This window comes from Bubalus bubalis, chromosome 3, assembly GCF_019923935.1.
Source record: "Bubalus bubalis isolate 160015118507 breed Murrah chromosome 3, NDDB_SH_1, whole genome shotgun sequence".
In the NCBI taxonomy this organism is placed as follows: Eukaryota; Metazoa; Chordata; class Mammalia; order Artiodactyla; family Bovidae; genus Bubalus; species Bubalus bubalis.
The window spans coordinates 63,893,126-63,913,586 of NC_059159.1; the positions used below are offsets into that span (position 1 = coordinate 63,893,126).

A 20,461-nucleotide genomic window follows, 5' to 3' on the forward strand; every position below is an offset into this window, starting at 1 on the left:
TGGTCATCCCCTCGGGGAGTGCTGTCCCTAATTCCTGCAGCGTCAACCCCGTGCACACAGCAGTGTGTGAGCAACTGAGTATCTTGCCTTTTTTAAACGATGAGTAGGAAGTAGAAAAATGGAAGCACTGATACTAGTGATTAAAAAAGCACAGGCATCAGGATTCAGTACAGTTAAGAAGATGGGAGGTGAGCTCTTGTCTCATCTGGATACCCAGTAGAATTAAGCCAGTCAGTGGTAGGCACAGCTACGAAAAACAGAAAAAAAATGAAAGTACTTAAAATGCTAGAAACAGATGCTTGGAAGATGGTGTCTGAAGGGGAGGTGTAATTAAGGATCTGGTAATTAGGAAGATTAATTAATTCTCTCTGGGAATGGACCTCCTCTCACAGCTGTGGATACATGGCCCCAGCTCTGACTCACGAGGAGAGGGGTGCATGTGTGCTCCCCGACTTGCAGAAACGATGCGCGTGGCCACGTGCTGCCCACGGAGCTCTCAGCAACATGGCTCTGGCGCCCAGGAGTGGAGGCTCGGGGGCAGGCTCTGGTGGTTAGGATCCACGCGGCTGTGGAGCCACGCGCCACCTCGCTGTCCCCGTGCTGCTGGTGCCCAGCTCTGCCCACAGGATGCGCAGATGCTCAACGTGGTCTTCAGCAATGAGAAAACCTCCTGTGCTTCCACCGCCCTCAGGACAGTCATACAGATCAGCAGACCCTGGTCCCCGAGATGCCGAGCCCCTCTCTGTGGTCACTGTGAAGTTGGTCCACATCCTGCCAATTCCAAAGGCGCCACTTCTGCCTCTCCAAATGCCAAGCGTGACGGTCCCGCCCCTACATCCAGGGCCCTGCCCTGACCCTCTGGACCCTCCACCATGGGCGAGAGTGGCCAAGTACCTCTTGGCTGTTCTGAGAAGCTAACATCATTTACTCTGAGGTACGCACACACACAGACACGGTTTAGTTGTGCTTACACACGTTTAGAATGCAACCTGACTTCAAGTTCGCCACAAGCTGCGTGCGGCCTTCGCTGCCCTGGCTACCTTGTGACATCTTGTGACTAAAACCTCCTGGCTGGCCCCGGGGGTCACCCTTCCTTGTTTCACAAGTTCCACTGCTGGTGTGCAGAGGACACAGGAGCAAGATCTGCACTCTCCTCCCCACAGAACCAGGCAGAAGAAAACCCGCCCTGCTGTGAATATAGTGGATGTGTGAATTACATGGAATACCAGTGTTGTTTCCAGTATTAGATATTTAACATTTTAACTATCACATGTGAGACAATTAGGACAACACGCTCACAGTTTCATTCTGCGTAAGAGATCAAACAGTTTTACCTTGTGAAACAGTGCTGGAAACATTGCTCGCTGCCCGGTCCAGCCATGGCCTCAGCACCTAAAACCCACACCAGGGAAAGGGCGGCTGCCTTCCCATCATGCCACCTGTTCTTGCTGTGACTGCACCCTAGGTGCTGGGAAGACCTCACACTTGACACAGGACACTTGCCAGGTTGACGGGCGATTCAGAGGGCACCTATTATGGAGATTTTCCCACTTAAACCTAACACATTGAATCCAGCACTCCTGCTTGCCGACTCTGGGCTCTGAGAGCCAGGCGTCTCCTGGGACAACAGGCCGTGGGTCTACTTATAATTAGTTTTCCATTAAGCAGAAGTGGCAGAGACACAATGTTAATAAATCCTCATGCTGAACATTCAGGCTCTCTGATACGATCCTGAGATGAAGTGGCTGAGTGTAAATTAATTTTGTGGGTTCATGCTCTCTTGTGATCGGTGCCCAGGATGCCCTAGCGTGCGCCCAGCTAAGAGCAACTGGCCATTCCCTCACTGCAAAATAATCAGCCCACAAGGGCTGAAGCACAGCCAGCTCTACATCTTTTCCACGAATTAATTTTTCTACAATCAGAAAAATCAGCCATTTTCCCTTAGTAAATAAAGTTAGAATTTTGCCACATGAAAAGGTCACTTGGAAATGGAAATTCCAACAGCGTGTGAATGCACTGGGGTGGGTGGGAAGGAAGGAAGGATGGACAGACAGCGTCTTCTCTGGGGATGAGAGGGCAGGAAGACTGGGAAACTTGATTCTGGGTGAAACACCCAGGGCCAATGGAACCTCAGGGAAACCACCTTTCCGTAAAAGTTACCTGACTCTCTCTTCTCCCCAGAGGAATCAAGGCAACTTCTCCCACCCTACACAGTTGTTGTATCAAGGAAGCTGTAATTGTTCCAGAAACATTAACAAAAAACGGCTTGAATGCTAATTGGAACTTACTAACTTCTATTTACATACAGGAACATGCTTACTTAACTCTACAGAAAGCTTTCAAAGGTCTACACTAGTCTCTAGTGTACTAGGATCTACTGCTGCTAAGTCGCTTCAGTCGTGTCTGACTCTGTGTGACCCCATAGACGGCAGCCCACCAGGCTCCCCCGTCCCTGGGATTCTCCAGGCAAGAACACTGGAGTGGGTTGCCATTTCCTTCTCCAATGCATGAAAGTGAAAAGTGAAAGGGAAGTCGCTAGATACTAATCCTGCATTTATTTATTGCCCACTTTATTTCAAAGTCAGCTTTCAACTATTCATAAAATGTATCAAGACATGATAAATAAAAGAAAAATGAGGCAAAAGGAAATGAGGAAAATACGAGTAGATGGAGCCAACAACAAGCTGTGAGGTCCCGGCCTGGGGTGGATGCAAGTCTGGCCTTCAGTCTTCCACCTTCACAACATATACAAAGTCCACAACCTGAACACAAACCACCCCTGGGAAGCCTCGCCACCCCGTGCAGAGAACAGAGAGGCCCTAACGATGAGCCACCCCAGGCTCCGAGCAAAGCGGCGGGCACGTCACAGCTGCCACTGCGCTGACAGAGGGTGATGGGCAGCTGCCAGTGCCCCCACCAGGCCCCAGGCGGTGCCACCTCCCCAGGGCAGACAGGATGCCTTTCATCTTACAGGAGGGGACACAGAGGCCCAAGGAGGCTGAGTGACCTCTTGGCTGCATCATTCACACACAACTGGGCTGGCTCCCTGCCCCAGGCCTGACCCCGCTGCTGGCCACAGCTTCCCCGGGCAACACACCCAGCAGAGACTCTGTGAGGCGGGCGGAGGGTGGGTCCCCTTGGGGGAGGGGAGTCAGTGATCTCCTCTCTCCTCATTCCCCTCGCACTGGAAGAAAGAGTCTGAACATGTAACAGGGTTGTGTCCTGGACAAGACAGGCTCATTCCCCACAGTTCACCTGCAAGCTCAGGAGGCGCAATCCTTTAGAGCCTTGCTTTCTGCTTCCCAGGGTCGCGTGCCTTGTCTCTTTTTCTCCCCTCGGGGTTCCTCTTTGCATCAGCCTCCCAGGACTGCCCTGCTCCTTCTCTGTTCCTCCGTTAGGCTGTCCCCCCAAGTCAGATTGTGTCTGCAGGCTGCGGGGTTGTGGGCAGAATCACTCATCTGAGAGCTCCCAGGCACTCCGGCCACACAGACCAACAGGAGACCAGGGACCCAGAGTGGAATTGAGATCAGAGCCAAGAAGAATCCCTGCTCTGGGGACCAAGGCACCACCCGGCCTGGGGAGTCCAGCCTCCTCAGTCCCTGGATAAACCAGCCCAACCAGAAACCTGACAGAAGCAAAGGGTAATAAGCCTGCAGAGAATCAGGCTGAACTTTAATGAACACTGAAAGAGCTTCACAGGGCTCCTTCTGTCGCCTCAGGCCACCCACCTCCACTGCTAAAATAAAGTGCCAGCTGCAGGCCTGAGCCTATGTAATTTTTTGCTAAAATTAACAGAGACAGAGGTGAAAGATAGAGACCTCCGCCACCTTCAGTAAGTGTCAGCAGGGTGGAGGGGCCAGGCCAGCAGGCAGGGGTAGGGGAGTGGAGGGGAGGGCTATACTCACTGCCAGGGTGGCTGGGTAAGGGGCCTCCGCCGGGAACGTGAATGAGGGGCCGGTGGTCACGGGGCTGCTGGGGGGTGGGGTCACAATCAAGCCAGTGGTACTTATGTGAACCTGCCAAGGAAACAGCAGTGAATACAAGGAAGACACCTGACAAAACAGACGAGACCAGCTAACCTCGGGAAGCCAAGTCACAATGAAACACACAAAGCCTATAGTGTCTGTTACGGGGGCAAGGCAGTGTCGTGTTCAGGTTACTGAGCCCAAAGGTGTGGTGGGCATATGTGTCTCAGACGCCAAGGAGTCGCTTGATAAACAGTGGTCTCGACATCTCATGTGTAGGATCCCATGGCCACTGCCTTACATGGCTGTGGCCTGACCTGTCTGGTGCAGGACAAGCCAGCCCATTGGCACCTCCCCAAGGATCCAGTTCAGGGGGGCTCTCTGGATGCTCACCTGTCCGCCAGCACACTGAATCTACGTACACGCTTAAGGCACATGGTGCGTCTTCAGGATCACGTCTCAGGACCTGCACCTTCCCGTGGGGACCCGTAATTAAAATGCAGCTGCCCAGATGTGCTGGCGGATTGCAGGCAACTATTTACAAAACCCTTCAGGGAACGATGCCAAACCAAACTACCTGTGTTCAAAGGTATCTTATCCAGAACACTACCTGAGATGAATTCATTAGGAAAAAACAGAGTTATTCAGGTCCCTTCATGCCTGTGTTCGGCTATGGGATCGATTTCCCTCCTGCTGCACCCCAGCATGACTGCAGACATCTGGAGGAGGGTGGCTCCTGCCCAGATGGGCCGTCCTTCTTCCGCCATTAAAGGCGGAAGGAAGGTGACTGCCTGCAACCTTGCTCTCCAGCAAACAGTGTAACACCAAAACTGCTGGGCTTTTGTAACAAGAACTTAATCCTAAACCTAGTTTCCTCAGTTCCAACAATTAGGAAGAAGATGCTCAAGACAAAGACAGGCTCCGAATGAGTTCCCAGGGGACCTGAAGGAACATTGAAATCCCCGGGACAAGGTGCTGCCAAGGTGGGGAAGCCAGCACATGGCCGATCTTTACAGGTAAGTCTGTGCTGCTGGAATTCACACCCCCGTAAAGCGGCACGCGGCCCGTACCTGAGAGGGCGCGCTGCAGGAGAGCCCGGCCAGCTCGCCGATGCGCGCCGCAGCCGCGGGGTTGCTGGAGCTGATGAGGACCGGGGGGCTGATCTCCATGGAGTGGCGCTGCTGGGAGGCCTGCGATGCCTTGCTGGCCATGCTCAGCGAGGTGAACGAGTGCCGCTTCTTGGTGTTCTTCTTGCCGTCTGGCTGTTTGGCGGCCGTGCTGCTCGGGGTGGTGGCCAGGGCGCCCTCCCCAGCCGCGACCCCTGGCCCGGGGGGCTGGTCCCACTCGATCAGCTGCTTGGCTGCCGAGTTAAACTGCAAAGCGACAAGAGAGATGAGGTCACACGACAGGGACTCTCGACACGCCTGTGTCTAAAGCTGAGTGTCAGTCCTTCAAAGTCTGCATCTGCGAGTACACGCTTTTCCCATGTGCAGCATCTTGTCTCAATATGGGGACTGCACTGTTCCTACATCACAAACACATGCTAAACCAAGAACAAGCAATTCCAACCTAACACCACAAGGTTGAGAACATATCCCCCCTCAAGAATCTTCAGAATATCTAATTGCTTTTTTCACTTAATGACAGCTTATTGTATCAAGTTCTGGGTTGTATACATAAACATGACTTCCATGATTGGCTGTCTTTTTAAGTTTATTTCTTATTGAAGGATAATTGTTTTACAGAATTTTGTTGTTTTCTGTCAAACCTCAACATGAATCAGCCATAGATATGGTAACAAAGATTTATTTCAGCCTCCAGAGGAAACACAGAGAACGGTGAGCAGCAAGCAGGCTGCGTGGTCAGCCTGACGGTCTTGGCTCAGCCGGGCTGCTTCCGGGCCGTGACCGTGGCCGTGAGCATGACCGCACTTCCAGGGGAATTCACTTCCCACCTCCCTGCCCTGTGCAGGGGCCTCCCAGAAACATCAGTGGAAACTCCTGATTACCATCGTTCTGTTACATGCCCATTACTTTCCTGAGCTTACATTTTGAATTATTACAGGCTACGATCTGAAACCCAAGTCCTGTTGACTGGTAAACTGGCCTGTTTGAAAAGCTGCCTGAGTGCAAAGCCAGGGCAAAGCTGCCCAGAGGGCTGGGAACGCCAGCAAGAGAGGAAAAACACAGGCAGCCTGGGCTCCCTGAGGGCAGAAACAATACTTCCAGAAAGCTTCCATGACAGCCAGCTGCACCCAGACAGTGCAGTAATGGGAATCACTGAGTGCAGTGTAATCTCTTAACCAACGTGCAGATGACAAGTAAACTCCTCAGACGCGAAAGCTGCTCAGTCATGTCCAACTCTTTGCCACTCTATGGACTGTAGCCCGCCAGGCTCCTCTGTCCATGGGATTTTCCAGGCAAGAATACTGGAGTGGGCTGCCATTCCCTTCTCCAGGGGAGCTTCCCAAACCAGGGACTGAACCCTGGTCTCCTGCATTGCAGGCAGATTCTTTACCATCTGAGCCACCAGGGAAGCCCAACTACTCAGAGGGAACCTGGAAATCCCGAGGACAGTGGACACTGTCCCATTCCAGCACTCTGCAGACACCTCTTTCCATCCTCCTTCCAAATGCACTGTCACATCTTAACAGGCTAAGGCTGTCTCCCACCTATGGTTGAGAATGTCCTCCTGGAAGGACGGGAATCCAGTCAGTGATGTTCAAGGACTCACTCTTGCTCTGGCAGCAGCAGCTTGGGAGGCGTGGTGTCCGAGCCCTGAAACCCTTGCTCCCTGGGGCCTCAGTCAGAACCTGGTCTGACAGTTTTTCTAGCATGAGCTCATCCCTCCTTCAAGGCAAGGGTTCTTTCCACGTAGTAACTTTCAAGACTTGTGGGGAGTAGTGCCCGGTAATGCCCAAATGCTGGGGGGGTGGGATGGATCACAATGCCACTGTGCTGGGGATGGGGGCTGGGCTGCTAGGAAGGTGCAGCCGTATTCCAGCACCATCATGGCATGTGGCTAAGAGACCCAGGATTCACGATGTTGCCCTCTACTGCCATACTACCCTGAAAACACCCAATCTCATCAGAATTCATGCTGCTGCTTCGGTCTAGCCACCTCATTTTTGGTGTGGTTCCAAAAGAATCAAGTACCCAAGGAAGCAAAGCCTCTGTTTCCACGGCAGGCGTGGCCCAGGCCTGGGCACGGAGCAGAGGCTTCTTATTCCTGCCCAGGCTGGGGATGAGGGTCTGAGATCCCATCAGACAGACCAACTCCTCCATCCTTCTTACCCCAAACCCATCACCCAGTGAGACGGAAGACCCGCTCTGCAATGCTAGAGCTCAGGGGTCCAGGCACACCTCCTTCCACGGTGAGCTAATCAGACAGGAAAGCAAGGACCCGATGACTTTCCATGGAACGTCATGGAATTCTGTTTCTTCAAGTACACACACACACACACACACACATACAGGGTTTCGCTGTGCTTACACACTGTTGGAATGCAATCTGAATTCAAGTTGGCCACAGGCTGTATGTGGCCTTTACTGACCTGGCTGCCCTGTGACATCTTAGGAACTAAAACCTCTCAGCCAGCCCCAGGGGTCAGCGATCTCCCAGAGGAAGTCTGTCTGAACTTCTGTGCAGCTTTCTCTGCACACCCTTCTCTGGCCACAACCCATGTTCATGAACACACTCCCCAGCCTCAGGACACCTGTTCTGTGCCCTAGAACACCGTCCTCCAGCCCTGGGTGTGGACCAGCTGTCAAGGGTGGACACGAGGGGCAACGCAGCACCCTGGAGTGGACAGCAGGGACGCATGGGATTGGTCGATCTGAAAACCAATAATATCCCCTTTGGGGAAACTCTGAAACAGAGAAAGAATTAGTCTTACGAGAGGCATCAATAAACATGGGGGAAAATACTGACATAATAACAAGGCAATTTAAGAAATATGAAGATACTTTGTGTGTGTGTGGTTGGCCTCTTTCTCAAAGAGAATACTGTCTTTTTAAAAGACAGGACTTTACTTTTTCTAAACGAGAACAAAAAAATCTAATGAGAACAAAAAAAATCTAATGAGACCAAAGCTGGACAGTCACCGTTTTTCATAAAGCTTTACAGGGGACTTGGTCTCTAGATTCTGAGCATCAGAGCATGGACACAGCAGGTCTGCATAGAGGAACCTCGTCTAATTCATAACCGAGTGTTTGCTCCTCAACGGGACGGGTTTTCAATAAAAGGCAAGTAAAGACTGTAAATATTGATTATGTAAGTAACACGTGTTGGTTATTTTAAACAGGAAATGGTGTCGATGATCAGGAGTGAGAGGTGACAGGCCTCGGCCAGCTTCTGCCTGCATCTCTTCCGCTGACCACCCTGGGCCTGTTGCCCAGACCTCTCCTGTTTGACAGTTCGGAACACTCTCTTGCATGTACATTCCATGGAGATGTTGTTAATTAAGCGCCTGCCTGGTTAATTTTAACACAAAAGAAACTACAGTCTCTCCGCTCACAGCGTCTCATGAGAGGCCTTTCCTGTGACCAGAGGCAGGCTGGCTGCGCGCTGCCCACCCATCTCCTGTCGCGCATCCTGCCTGAGCAGCCACACCCACAAGGCGAACTCCCCGAAGTGAAGCTGCAGGTTAAAGCGCAGCCTAAAGCATTTTTGAATGACACCACCAAGCTGCACTTTCAAAAAAGTGTCCATTCTCATCACCTCTGACGAAAAAGTGAATGAAAAGTCCCTGTTTCTCATACTGTTAGCAGTATCAGGTGTATTGATGTTTTGTTAAAATTTCTATCAGTTATAGTATTAGGCATTACCATTTAAAAAAAATCTCTATCAGATGAAGAGGCAATTTGTATTTTCTTTTAATTTGTTTTTCTCTATTAATGAGATTAAGTATGTTTTTCTCTTTCCCTAGGAATTGCTTATTCCCACACTATCCATTTTTCTGGAGTTGGTATTTTTCTTATACATTTATGCTGCTGCTGCTGCTGCTAAGTCGCCTCAGTCGTGTCCAACTCTGTGCGACCCCAGAGACGGCAGCCCACCAGGCTTCCCGTCCCTGGGATTCTCCAGGCAAGAACACTGGAGTGGGTTGCCATTTCCTTCTCCAATGCAGGAAAGTGAAAAGTCAAAGTGAAGTTGCTCAGTTGTGTCCGACTCTAGCGATCCCATGGACTGCAGCCTACCAGGCTCCTCCATCCATGGGATTTTCCAGGCAAGAGTACTGGAGTGGGGTGCCATTGCCTTAGACGTTGTATTAAAAAGCAAAGACATCATTTTGTTGACAAAGGTCCATCTAGTCAAAGCTATGGTTTTTCCAGTAGGTATGTATGGATGTGAGGGCTGGACCATAAAGAAGGTTGAATATAAAAGAACTGATGCTTTCAAACTGTGGTGCTGGAGACGACTGTTGAGAGTCCCTTGGACTGCAAGGAGATCAAACCAGTCAATCCTAAAGGAAATCAACCCTGAATATTCACTGAAAGGATTGATGCTAAAACTGAAGCTCCAATCCTTTGGCCACCTGATGCGAAGAACTAACTCATTGGAAAAGACTCTGATGCTGGGAAAGATTGAGGGCAAGAGGAGAAGGGGACAACAGAGGATGAGATGGTTGGATGACATCACCGACTCTATGGACGTGCATCTGAGCAAACTCTGGGAGACGGTGATGGACAGGGAAGCCTGGTGTGCTGCATGCAGTCTACAGGGTCGCAAAGAATCAGACACGACTTAGCAACTGAACAACAACATATATCCACTGAGTTAGAAATGTTGTTCCAATTCAGCTTGTAATGATATACATTTGTCATACATAAATATTTCTTGGATGTGCAAATTTATTCATCTTTTCCATTATGGTATCTTAAGCTAACATCATACTTTAAAAATCTTCTTTTTCTACAATTATTTTTTAAAAATAAAATCACTTTTCTCCCAGTGTGTTTATGGTTCCTTCCTTTGTCCTTCTGGGTGTTTTAACCATGTGGACACTTTGTTTTGTGTAAAGACAGAGACAGGGACAGACCATTCTTCCTTCCATGTGGCCCAGCAATTTACATAACCCCATCCTTTCCTGCCATCTCTGAAAACCCCCCTTCACAAGTGAGGGTCTCATCAGAGACCCCTCTGCTGCACTGCCAGGCCAGTGCCCATCCCCAGGGAAGATGCTTTGTGGCGGGGACTCATGCCTCAGCCTCCGTGAAGCAGAAATGGAAAGTGTCTGCCTCTCCTGCAAGGTGCTCTCACACAGTGGCAACAGGGATTTTGTATGTTCATCAGTCTTTCATTGTTCTCTGCAATTTGCGTAACAAGGCTTTTGTTTCTGGATGATCTAAATACAAAAGCAAACTTTGTCTTTATTCATAAAACAAGGCTCCCCCAGAGCAGAGGAATAACCAGCAGACTGGAAGGGTTACTCAGGGGTGTCTTTAAATGGGTCTGAAAAAGCCTTCCCCAGGTAGCAGCTCCATTTAGGCATCTGTACAGATCTGCTGAAAGAATAAAAACGCTGGGGCCCCAGAACCACGGGCGGGCGGAGGTGGGGAGGGCGGCCTCTAGACCAGAGCTACCCAGAGAAGCAGAGCAGTAGTGCAGCTGTGGTGTGAAATTTCCCAGTAGCCCCTTTTAAAGAATCAAAAGCAGCAGGTAAAGTTAATAATGCATTTCATTTCATAAAACCCAGATATCACCACTATGGCATGTAATCAATATGAAAGTTTCTGAGATAGGCACTTCTTCTTTTGTACGAGTTTTGCCACCCAGTGTGCTCCGGGCACCTGCCCCGCATCCCAGCCGAGACGGGCTCAGCGTGAGTGGCCCCCCAAGATGCACGGGGGGCTCAGGGGCACCTCCTAAGGTTCACTGAACTCAAGGAACGTGTGGGACAGGAAGGACCTCAAGGGTCCCCGCCCCACGCAGCGGCTCTGATGTGTCCTGAGCTGGCACAGCTGGCTGGGCGCACAGCACTCCAGCGCCGTGTGCCACAGGACCGGGAAGGGCACTCTGGGACTTGTCTCACGTCCAGTCAGGAGGGGGAGCCCCAGCCCCTGAGCTCTGAGAGCATGTTAACTGTCCTCCCCTCTGGTGGGCCTGGCTGTCAGTAAATAAATACACTGGAAGGTTCTGGAGTGTTCTTTTTCAGGTTTCTGGTTTTGAGATGTAAGGGATGAAGCAGGGGGAGTGTCTTTTTGATACCATCAAAAGCCTGAAAGGATTTTCATTCAGGAGGCTGAGGAAAGTACTCTCCAGAAAGCAATGCTCCGAGCCTGGAGGCGAAAGGCCCAGGGGGACTCAGGTCTCTGTATCCGCAGCTGAGCAGTCCTGGGGGACGTTCAAATGAGGTTTCCGTTTTCTCAGGACCAGGATGGGGACCTCCGCCCTGCGTACCCAGGGGCAGGGGAATGCGCATCGCCACCATGGCGCGACACCCAGACGCGCCCTACTCTCACCGTGACCTGAGACCCAGCTTGACCGTCACTTGTCCTGTCTCCACATGCGTCTCCTACTTTTCAGACATCACACATAGCTGGACTTGACGATCTAGAAAGTGTTACATATATACGATGTACAAATGGCTTTTCTCACCCCTTCAGAGCACACAGAGGCCGAGACCTCAGGCCTACGACTGCAGTCAGACCTGGACGGGACATCCCCTGCCCCTACGTTCTCCGAGCAACTGTCACAAGCCCAGCAAGCTACACACTTAAGCTTCTGTAAAATACCCTGATTTTTCCATCTGAACAACAATTGAAACAAAAGCAGTCTGCAGCAGTCTTAGGAGACTCAAGTTTGATTCCCTAGGTCGGGAAGATCCCCTGGAGGAGGAAATGGAAATCCACTCCAGTATTCTTGCCTGGAGTATTCCATGGACAGAGGAGCCTGGTAAGCGACAGCTCATAGGGTTAGAAAGAATCAGACATGACCGAAGTGACTTAGCACACATGCACACACTCTGCAAGCCAAGTGTGGATGCCCTGCAGGTATTGCTAGCTGGGGTCTCTGCAGCGGCAGGAAACTTGGAGAAGACACAGGGCCAGGAGGATGCCCAGAATTGCAGGTGAGAAGACGACCCCCAGCCGCCGCCCTGGAGCCCAAGGAGCCAGGAGACAGGGGCAGCAGTCGTGATGGTAACTCTTACAAGGAAAGGAAGGAGGAAGCATCACGGCAGGAGTCGCCAGCACTGGGAAAACAAAGCAAGAGGACAGCAGAGGGGACGCAGTTAGCCAGCAGTCAGGAGGGCGACGACCAGAGGGACTGGGGAGCCAGCCCTGGAAATTCTGGCAGGAAAGGCAGGAGGGAGGGGCGTGCAGACAGGGGAATGGCCTGCGGAAGGCGAGAGGCTGCCCCCTTCCAGGACGCGGAGCCTGGCAGTGGACACCTGAAATGGAAAGCAGGCACACAGGGTGGCCCAGCCCAGGTGAGCGGGTGCACGGGGAGAGCCACCACCAGGACGACCACACCAGGAGGGCCAGAGCCCCAAAGCTGCACGGGGGTGTGGGACTTCCCTCCTCCTGCCCACCTGCAGAGAAACGTTTGTTCACACAGCCATGAGGCAGGGAACCCGCCACGTCACTGTCATCAGGGCGGCTGCTCCGCACCTCCTGACACAGTTTCTGAAGCTCATCAACTTCACCACAGGGGCCTGTCCCCAGGGGCTTCATACTTAAGATGAAACAGACCACACACATGTGCAGAACAGGGCACACACTCATCCTGTCTCTCTCAGGACACAGGACAGGCCTCAACTCTTGCTTATTAGAAAGCCTCAGTTACTACCAAATTTAGTATGTACGAACAATGTACTAAGAATTTCAAATGACAAAATTTAAGGCCTTAAAATATGGTGGTTTTGATTAAGGTATGATTTCCCTCTTAAAAAAGATGACCTCAGTAATCTGATGTTGTTGAATATTTCATAACTTCTGAAAATCAACCTTCTGGGTGTTCAAACTTGAAAAGCTGTCATTATTCTTGATAAAATATCAAAATGTCCTCAACACTTCTCAAGTGAAGCTTGACGATCATAGTGATTCTGTGCCAGCCTTACGAAGACTAGCTCTCAGCACATGAGTTCGGAGGCAACAGCAAGGCAGGAGTCTAGGGCAGACCCAGGCTGTTGGAGAAAGACCACAGATCACCTCTCAGTTACTGGATGGGTGTCCCCAAACAAGACGCTTAACTTATTTTTAAAATGGAAAAATAACTAAACTACAGTGTAGCTCCCAGAATTATTTCACAGTCACAAAAACTGGTGGAGAGTAGCACTATATTTATGCAGAGAAAGGCAGAATCAGACATGTACTGTCATTAAAGCACAGAGAGCAAGAATGAAAGAATATTTACCAAAATGACATGCGATGGGCCTAAGAGTTATTTCTCCCCAAATCCTCTGCAACACAATAATGTCATAGAAATAAAATGATTAACAGCATTCTTCACATACGACGAGGCTACCAGGAAAACACGGAATCCTGCACCACATCACTACCCTCTAGGCACAAGCCAGGCTGTAAGAATGCACAAGCTGCACCCGGGGAAGTCTGATGCAAGGACTTTGTGTTTTGTTTCCACAAAAGAGAATCAGGAAAGAACAGCTTCCTGAGAAAGGACAGTTTCCATCAGGACCCCGAAGAGAGGTGTGTTTCCACAGACACATGGACAAAAAAAATCCCTGATGAGCTGTAAAGACAGAAATTCCAAGGGACCAGCCCAGCTAGGGCCCAGGGGGATATGGCCAGGCTAAAGAACTGGTGGACTCCGGGGGAAAGCACCGCATACATTAGACACCAGCTGGTCATTCACTTGGCCTCTGCTCCAGGCTCAACAGGACGCGAGCGTGTTTATGTTCTATGGAACTGCCCGCTCATGCAGCGAGAAATAAGCAAACATTAACCCATCTTTAGAATCTCAGCTCTCGGAGGGTTTTCCTCACGGACAACAAAGGGAAACTCTTAAATGGGAAAGAGGCTGCTGCGTAATAGATGGAGCGTAAACTGCCGAGTAAACCCTGGCCTCATTTCCTTTACTTCTGAGTAGGTCTGGGCAGGTTGCCTCCAGCTGTCCACAGTGAGCAGGGTTTTTCCTGGCGTCCAGAGCCGACCTGCCCTGAGAACTTCAGGGTCCTAGCTCTCACTTCCATCACTGTGGTAAAACGAAATGCCACTATTACTTACACCAAGCAGACAACACTCAGAAGACCCGAGATGCCTCAGCACAGGGCAGAGCTCAGGGGCTGAAGACACTACTCAACGTAGGGCTGGCGGACTCGGCCAGCGCGACTTGCAGATGAATGAACGTATGATGCTGGGCATTCACTAAGTCTCCCTCGTTGATTCCTAAATGGTATCGCTGAATTGCATTTATAAAAATTTATTTACCTCAGAATTCAAGGAGAAAGTATGACAACTGACTGTCTTCCTGACTTTCCAACAACTTTATAAAAATTACTTCAGAATTGAAGGGGTATTGGGGAAGCCAAGCAATATAGTAATTCTCTTTACAACTTCTCCCCAATTTTCCTACACTTCTTGTTTTAAAAAAATTATTTCAATGAATTGAACATTTCACTTCTGCATCTGAAAGGAAAAGAATACTCCCTTAAATATGAATCACAGAATATCCTTTTATATCGTTCAGTCTGCTCTCGCTGACTGAGAGATCAAAGCCAAGGGCTGTGATCCTTGGCTCTCGTTCTCTAGGGCAAAGACTCTAGGTGGAGTAAAGTGAACCATGCTCTTGGCTCCTCTGAGAGGCACCTTGGCAAATTCAAACTCTGCACCTAAACCTTCATGTGTAACTCCCTGGAACACGGACGACGTTTCCCAAGCTCCTGCGTGCACAGCTCTCACTCCCCTGGAAGCCGCACCTATGCTCCTGGAGGTACACATGTGGTTTTCTGTAATCAGGGCTGATGAAACACTTCTGTTCTCTGGCCACAGAAGTATCTCCTAAGATTTGTCTACAGGCTGATTTTGAAAGCTGAAAACAACAAACACCACCTAATCATTATACCTTCAACATGCATGGTTTGTGTGTCACTGATAACGCCATAAAGTTAGTTTAGAAAAATGAGGATTCTTAACAATTAGGCCACCCGACTTCTGTTCAAAGTGGGCCAAAGGAATAGTACCAAGCAGCTAAAAATTCATCTCACAAACAATCAGGGAGACAATCTGGACAGGCTGCAGGATCTAATCCACAGGGTGTCAGTACTGTTACCTTAGTCTGGAAAAGTCTAAACTAGGCATAACCAAGCACTCATCCAGCTTCATTTAAAAACAAACAAACAAAACCAAAGAACTTCCAGAAGTCACTGGAGAGACTCTGTGCTTTGAGGATGGTGGTGTCCGAATGTAACACTAAGATAGTTCAGTTCAGTCCAGTCACTCAGTCGTGTCCGACTCTTTGCGACCCCATGAATTGCAGCACGCCAGGTCTCCCAGTCCATCACCAACTCCTGGAGTTCACTCAGACTCACGTCCATCGAGTCAGTGATGCCATCCAGCCATATCATCCTCTGTCGTCCCCTTCTCCTCCTGCCCCCAATCTCACCCAGCATCAGAGTCTTTTCCAGTGATTCAACTCTTTACATGAGGTGGCCAAAGTACTGGAGTTTCAGCTTTAGCATCATTCCTTCCAAAGAAATCCCAGGGCTGATCTCCTTCAGAATGGACTGGTTGGATCTCCTTGCAGTCTAAGGGACTCTCAAGAGTCTTCTCCATCACCACAGTTCAAAAGCATCAATTCTTTGGTGTTCAGCTTTTTTCACAGTCCAACTCTCACATCCAAACATGACCACAGGAAAAACCATAGCCTTGACTAGACAGACCTTTGTTGGCAAAGTAATGTCTCTGTTTTTCAATATGCTATCTAGGTTGGTCATAACTTTCCTTCCAAGGAGTAAGCATCTTTTAATTTCATGGCTGCAGTCACCATCTGTAGTGATTTTGGAGCCCCCCCAAAATAAAGTCTGCCACTGTTTCCCTATCTATTTCCCATGAAGTGATGGGACCAGATGCCATGATCTTTGTTTTCTGAATGTTGAGTTTTAAGCCAACTTTTTCACTCTCCTCTTTCACCTTCATCAAGAGGCTTTTTAGTTCCTCTTCACTTTCTGCCGTAAGGGTGGTGTCATCTGCATATCTGAGGTTATTGATATTTCTCCCGGCAATCTTGATTCCAGCTTGTGTTTCTTCCAGTCCAGCGTTTCTCATGATGTACTCTGCATATAAGTTAAATAAGCAGGGCGACAATATACAGCCTTGATGTATTCCTTTTCCTATTTGGAACCAGCCTATTCCATGTCCAGTTCTAACTGTTGCTTCCTGACCTGAATACAGATTTCTCAAGAGGCAGGTCAGGTGTCTGGTATTCCCATCTCTTTCAGAATTTCCCACAGTTTATTGTGATCCACACAGTCAAAGGCTTTGGCATAGTCAATAAAGCAGAAATAGATGTTTTTCTGAAACTCGCTTGCTTTTTCCATGATCCAGCAGATGTTGGCAATTTGATTTCTGGTTCCTCTGCCTTTTCTAAAACCAGCTTGAACATCTGGAAGTTCGTGGTTCATGTATTGCTGAAGCCTGGCTTAGAGAATTTTGAGCATTACTTTACTAGCGTGTGAGATGAGTGCAGTTGTGCGGTATTTTGAGCATTCTTTGGCATTGCCTTTCTTTGGGATTGGAATGAAAACTGACCTTTTCCAGTCCTGTGGCCACTGCTGAGTTTTCCAAATTTGCTGGCATATTGAGTGCAGCACTTTCACAGCATCATCTTTTAGGATTTGAAATAGCTCAAATGGAATCCCATCACCTCCACTAGCTTTGTTCGTAGTGATGTTGTATAAGGCCCACTTGACTTCACATTCCAGGATGTCTGGCTCTAGGTGAGTGATCACACCATCGTGATTATCTGGGTCGTGAAGATCTTTTTGTATAGTTCTTCTGCATATTCTCGCCACCTCTTCTTAATATCTTCTGCTTCTGTTAGGTCCATACCATTTCTGTCCTTTATTGAGCCCATCTTTGCATGAAGTGTTCCCTTGGTATCTCTAATGTTCTTGAAGAGATCTCTAGTCTTTCCCATTCTGTTGTTTTCCTCTATTTCTTTGCATTGATCCCTGAGGAAGGCTTTCTTATCTCTCCTTGCTATTCTTTGGAACTCTGCATTCAGATGGGTATATCTTTCCTTTTCTCCTTTGCTTTTCACTTCTTTTCACAGCTATTTGTAAGGCCTCTTCAGACAGCCATTTTGCTTTTTTGCATTTCTTTTCCATGGGGATGGTCTTGATCCCTGTCTCCTATACAATGTCATGAACCTCAGTCCATAGTTCATCAGGCACTCTATCAGATCTAGTCCCTTAAATCTATTTCTCACTTCCACTGTATAATCATAAGGGATTTGATTTAGGTCATACTTGAATGGTCTAGTGGTTTTCCCTACTTTCTTCAATTTAAGTCTGAATTTGGCATTAAGGAGTTCATGATCTGAGCCACAGTCAGCTCCTGGTCTTGTTTTTGTTGACTGTATAGAGCTTCTCCATCTTTGGCTGCAAAGAATATAATCAGTCTGATTTTGGTGTTGACCATCTGGTGATGTCCATGTGTAGAGTCTTCTCTTGTGTTGTTGGAAGAGGGTGTTTGCTATGACCAGTGCATTTTCTTGACAAAACTCTATTAGTCTTTGCCCTGCTTCATTCTGTATTCCAAGGCCAAATTTGCCTGTTACTCCAGGTGTTTCTTGACTTCCTACTTTTGCATTCCAGTCCCCTATAATGAAAAGGACATCTTTTTTGGGTGTTAGTTCTAAAAGGTCTTGTAGGTCTTCATAGAACCGTTCAACTTCAGCTTCTTCAGCGTTACTGGTTGGGGCATAGACTTGGATTACTGTGATATTGAATGGTTTGCCTTGGAAACGAACAGAGATCATTCTGTCGTTTTTGAGATTGCATCCAAGTACTGCATTTCGGACTCTTTTGTTGACCATGATGGCTACTCCATTTCTTCTGAGGGATTCCTGCCCACAGTAGTAGATATAATGGTCATCTGAGTTAAATTCACCCATTCCAGTCCATTTTAGTTCACTGATTCCTAGAATGTTGACGTTCACTTTTGCCATCTCTTGTTTGACCACTTCCAATGTGCCTTGATTCATGGACCTTAAATTCCAGGTTCCTATGCAATATTGCTCTTTACAGCATCGGACCTTGCCTCTATCACCAGTCACATCCACAACTGGGTATTGTTTTTGCTTTGGCTCCATCCCTTCATGCTTTCTGGAGTTATTTCTCCACTGATCTCCAGTAGCATATTGGGCACCTACTGACCTGGGGAGTTCCTCTTTCAGTATCCTATCATTTTGCCTTTTCATACTGTTCATTGGGTTCTCAAGGCAAGAATACTGAAGTGGTTTGCCATTCCCTTCTCCAGTGGACCACATTCTGTCAGATCTCTCCACCATGACCCGCCCGTCTTGGGTTGCCCCATGGGCATGGCTTAGTTTCATTGAGTTAGACAAGGCTGTGGTCCTAGTGTGATTAGATTGACTAGTTTTCTGTGAGTATGGTTTCAGTGTGTCTGCCCTCTGATGCCCTCTTGCAACACCTACCGTCTTACTTGGTTTTCTCTTACCTTGGATGTGGGGTATCTCTTCACGGCTGCTCCAGCAAAGCGCAGCCGCTGCTCCTTACCTTGGACAAGGGGTATCTCCTCACCGCCGCCCCTTCTGACCTTGAACGTGGAATAGCTCCTCTAGGCCCTCCTGGGCCCCTGCAGCCACCGCTCCTTGGAGGTCGGGTTGCTCCTCCGGGCCACCGCCCCTGACCTCGGACATTTAGTGCAGGCAGGTGCAACCGGCGCATTTAGCGCGGGTGGCTGCGACCGGTGCATTTAGCGCGGGTGGCTACCCCACGTCCGAGGTCAGGGCCAGAAGCCGGGAGGACCCCATGCCCGAGAGGAGTCAGCCAAGAGGAGTTACCCCACATCCGAGGTCAGGGGCAGCAGCCGAGAGTGCCAGGCTGCGACGGGGCAGGAACGGCCGAGAGGAGCTACCCCTCGTCCAAGGTCAGGGGCGGCGGCTGGGAGGAGCTACCCCGCGTCCGAGGTCGGGGGCGGCAGCCAGGAGGAGCTACCCGGCATCCGAGGCCGGGGGCGGTGGCGGAGAAGAACACTAAGATAACCTGGCGACAACACGTCAGTTCTCGCTGAAAAAGGTGAATGTCAGCAACATCCACGTCCAGTTCGTTTCCGGTGTCAGGTCACCAGGTCCTTAGGCTGCCCACTCGACCAGCGTTCGGTGAGGCAACCAGGAGTAGCACTGTTAATGGGAGCCCAGGTGAGCCAGAGGGAAAGATGCTGGGCCCAGGAGCTCAAGTCCCACCAAGGGGTGCACAGGGCCGAGGGCAACACCCACAGAGGAGACACAGACGGGGGACACTGTGCGGTGCAGAGATGACACGTGCAGCGCACGCACGTCTCACAGGGCAGCCAGTGCACAGCGCCACCAGCCCGGCTCACCCCGCGGCTCACAGGGCAGCCAGTGCACAGCGCCAGCAGCCCGGCTCACCCCGCGGCTCACAGGGCAGCCAGTGCACAGCGCCACCAGCCCGGCTCACCCCGCGGCTCACAGGGCAGCCAGTGCACAGCGCCACCAGCCCGGCTCACCCCGCGGCTCACAGGGCAGCCAGTGCACAGCGCCACCAGCCCGGCTCACCCCGCGGCTCACAGGGCAGCCAGTGCACAGCGCCACCAGCCCGGCTCACCCCGCGGCTCTGCTTTACAGATGAGGACACAGCCACTCCACAACCGCTGGTCCAGCCAGGACTGGGATCCTGGGCCTCTGGGCTCAGAGTCCAAGTTCTTCCAGGACCATAGCGCCCTGTGTGTGAGGCAGGGCAGCTGCAGAGGAAGAATCACTCTGCACGAGGTGCTGAGGGCAGGCGTGCCTGCAGAGGGGTCACTGGGCAGAGATCTAACTGAGGGATACACACCCCCACACCACCCCGCCCCTGCCAGCACCAACCACAAAACAAGACTGCAGTCCAACAGGCCATGCCCACTTCACGCCACCTCCACTTTTACATTCCAGCTGTAGCAGAGTTGCTAAATAAATTTTTTTTGTTGGAAAAACTGAGTGATAGTTTACATGCATGACTAGATTTAATAAAAATGTACAGCTCATAAGCCCACAATACACAACAATGTTTGAGTATCGTCCAAAATGCCATATTTAGCACTTACTTCATCCCAACTTTTGGCATGCTAAGAGTCATGTCATCTTTGTCCAAATGACCCTGAAATGTGAGTGAGTCAGCTCTGAATTAATGAGGGTGTTAAAATCTTCCGTGCGGTTTTGGAGGAGCCTGGTATTTCTGAACAAAGAAAGTAGCAAGCTACTGGTTTCTTCTGAAACCACATTCAGTCCTTGACAAACACAGCCTTTTACACATATCTTGATGTGGTTTCTCCAAGAGTCCCCTGGGTTTC

The 20,461-nt window shown here is 49.9% G+C and overlaps 1 protein-coding gene across 5 annotated transcripts in view; it reads right to left on the reverse strand.

The window, feature by feature from the left end:
* SH3RF1 (SH3 domain containing ring finger 1) overlaps positions 1-20,461 on the reverse strand; it is a 158,753-nt gene that overhangs the window by 27,640 nt on the left and 110,652 nt on the right. For 4 of the 5 annotated variants that reach the window (XM_025281301.2, XM_025281300.2, XM_025281298.2 and 1 more), the window contains 2 exons: positions 5,036-5,338; positions 3,906-4,016 (listed from right to left, as the gene is read on the reverse strand). In XM_025281301.2, the coding sequence (XP_025137086.2) occupies positions 3,906-4,016; positions 5,036-5,338 (414 nt within the window). The remainder of the gene's footprint in view (positions 1-3,905; positions 4,017-5,035; positions 5,339-20,461) is intronic. The other variant, XM_044939675.1, reaches the window with a different exon arrangement.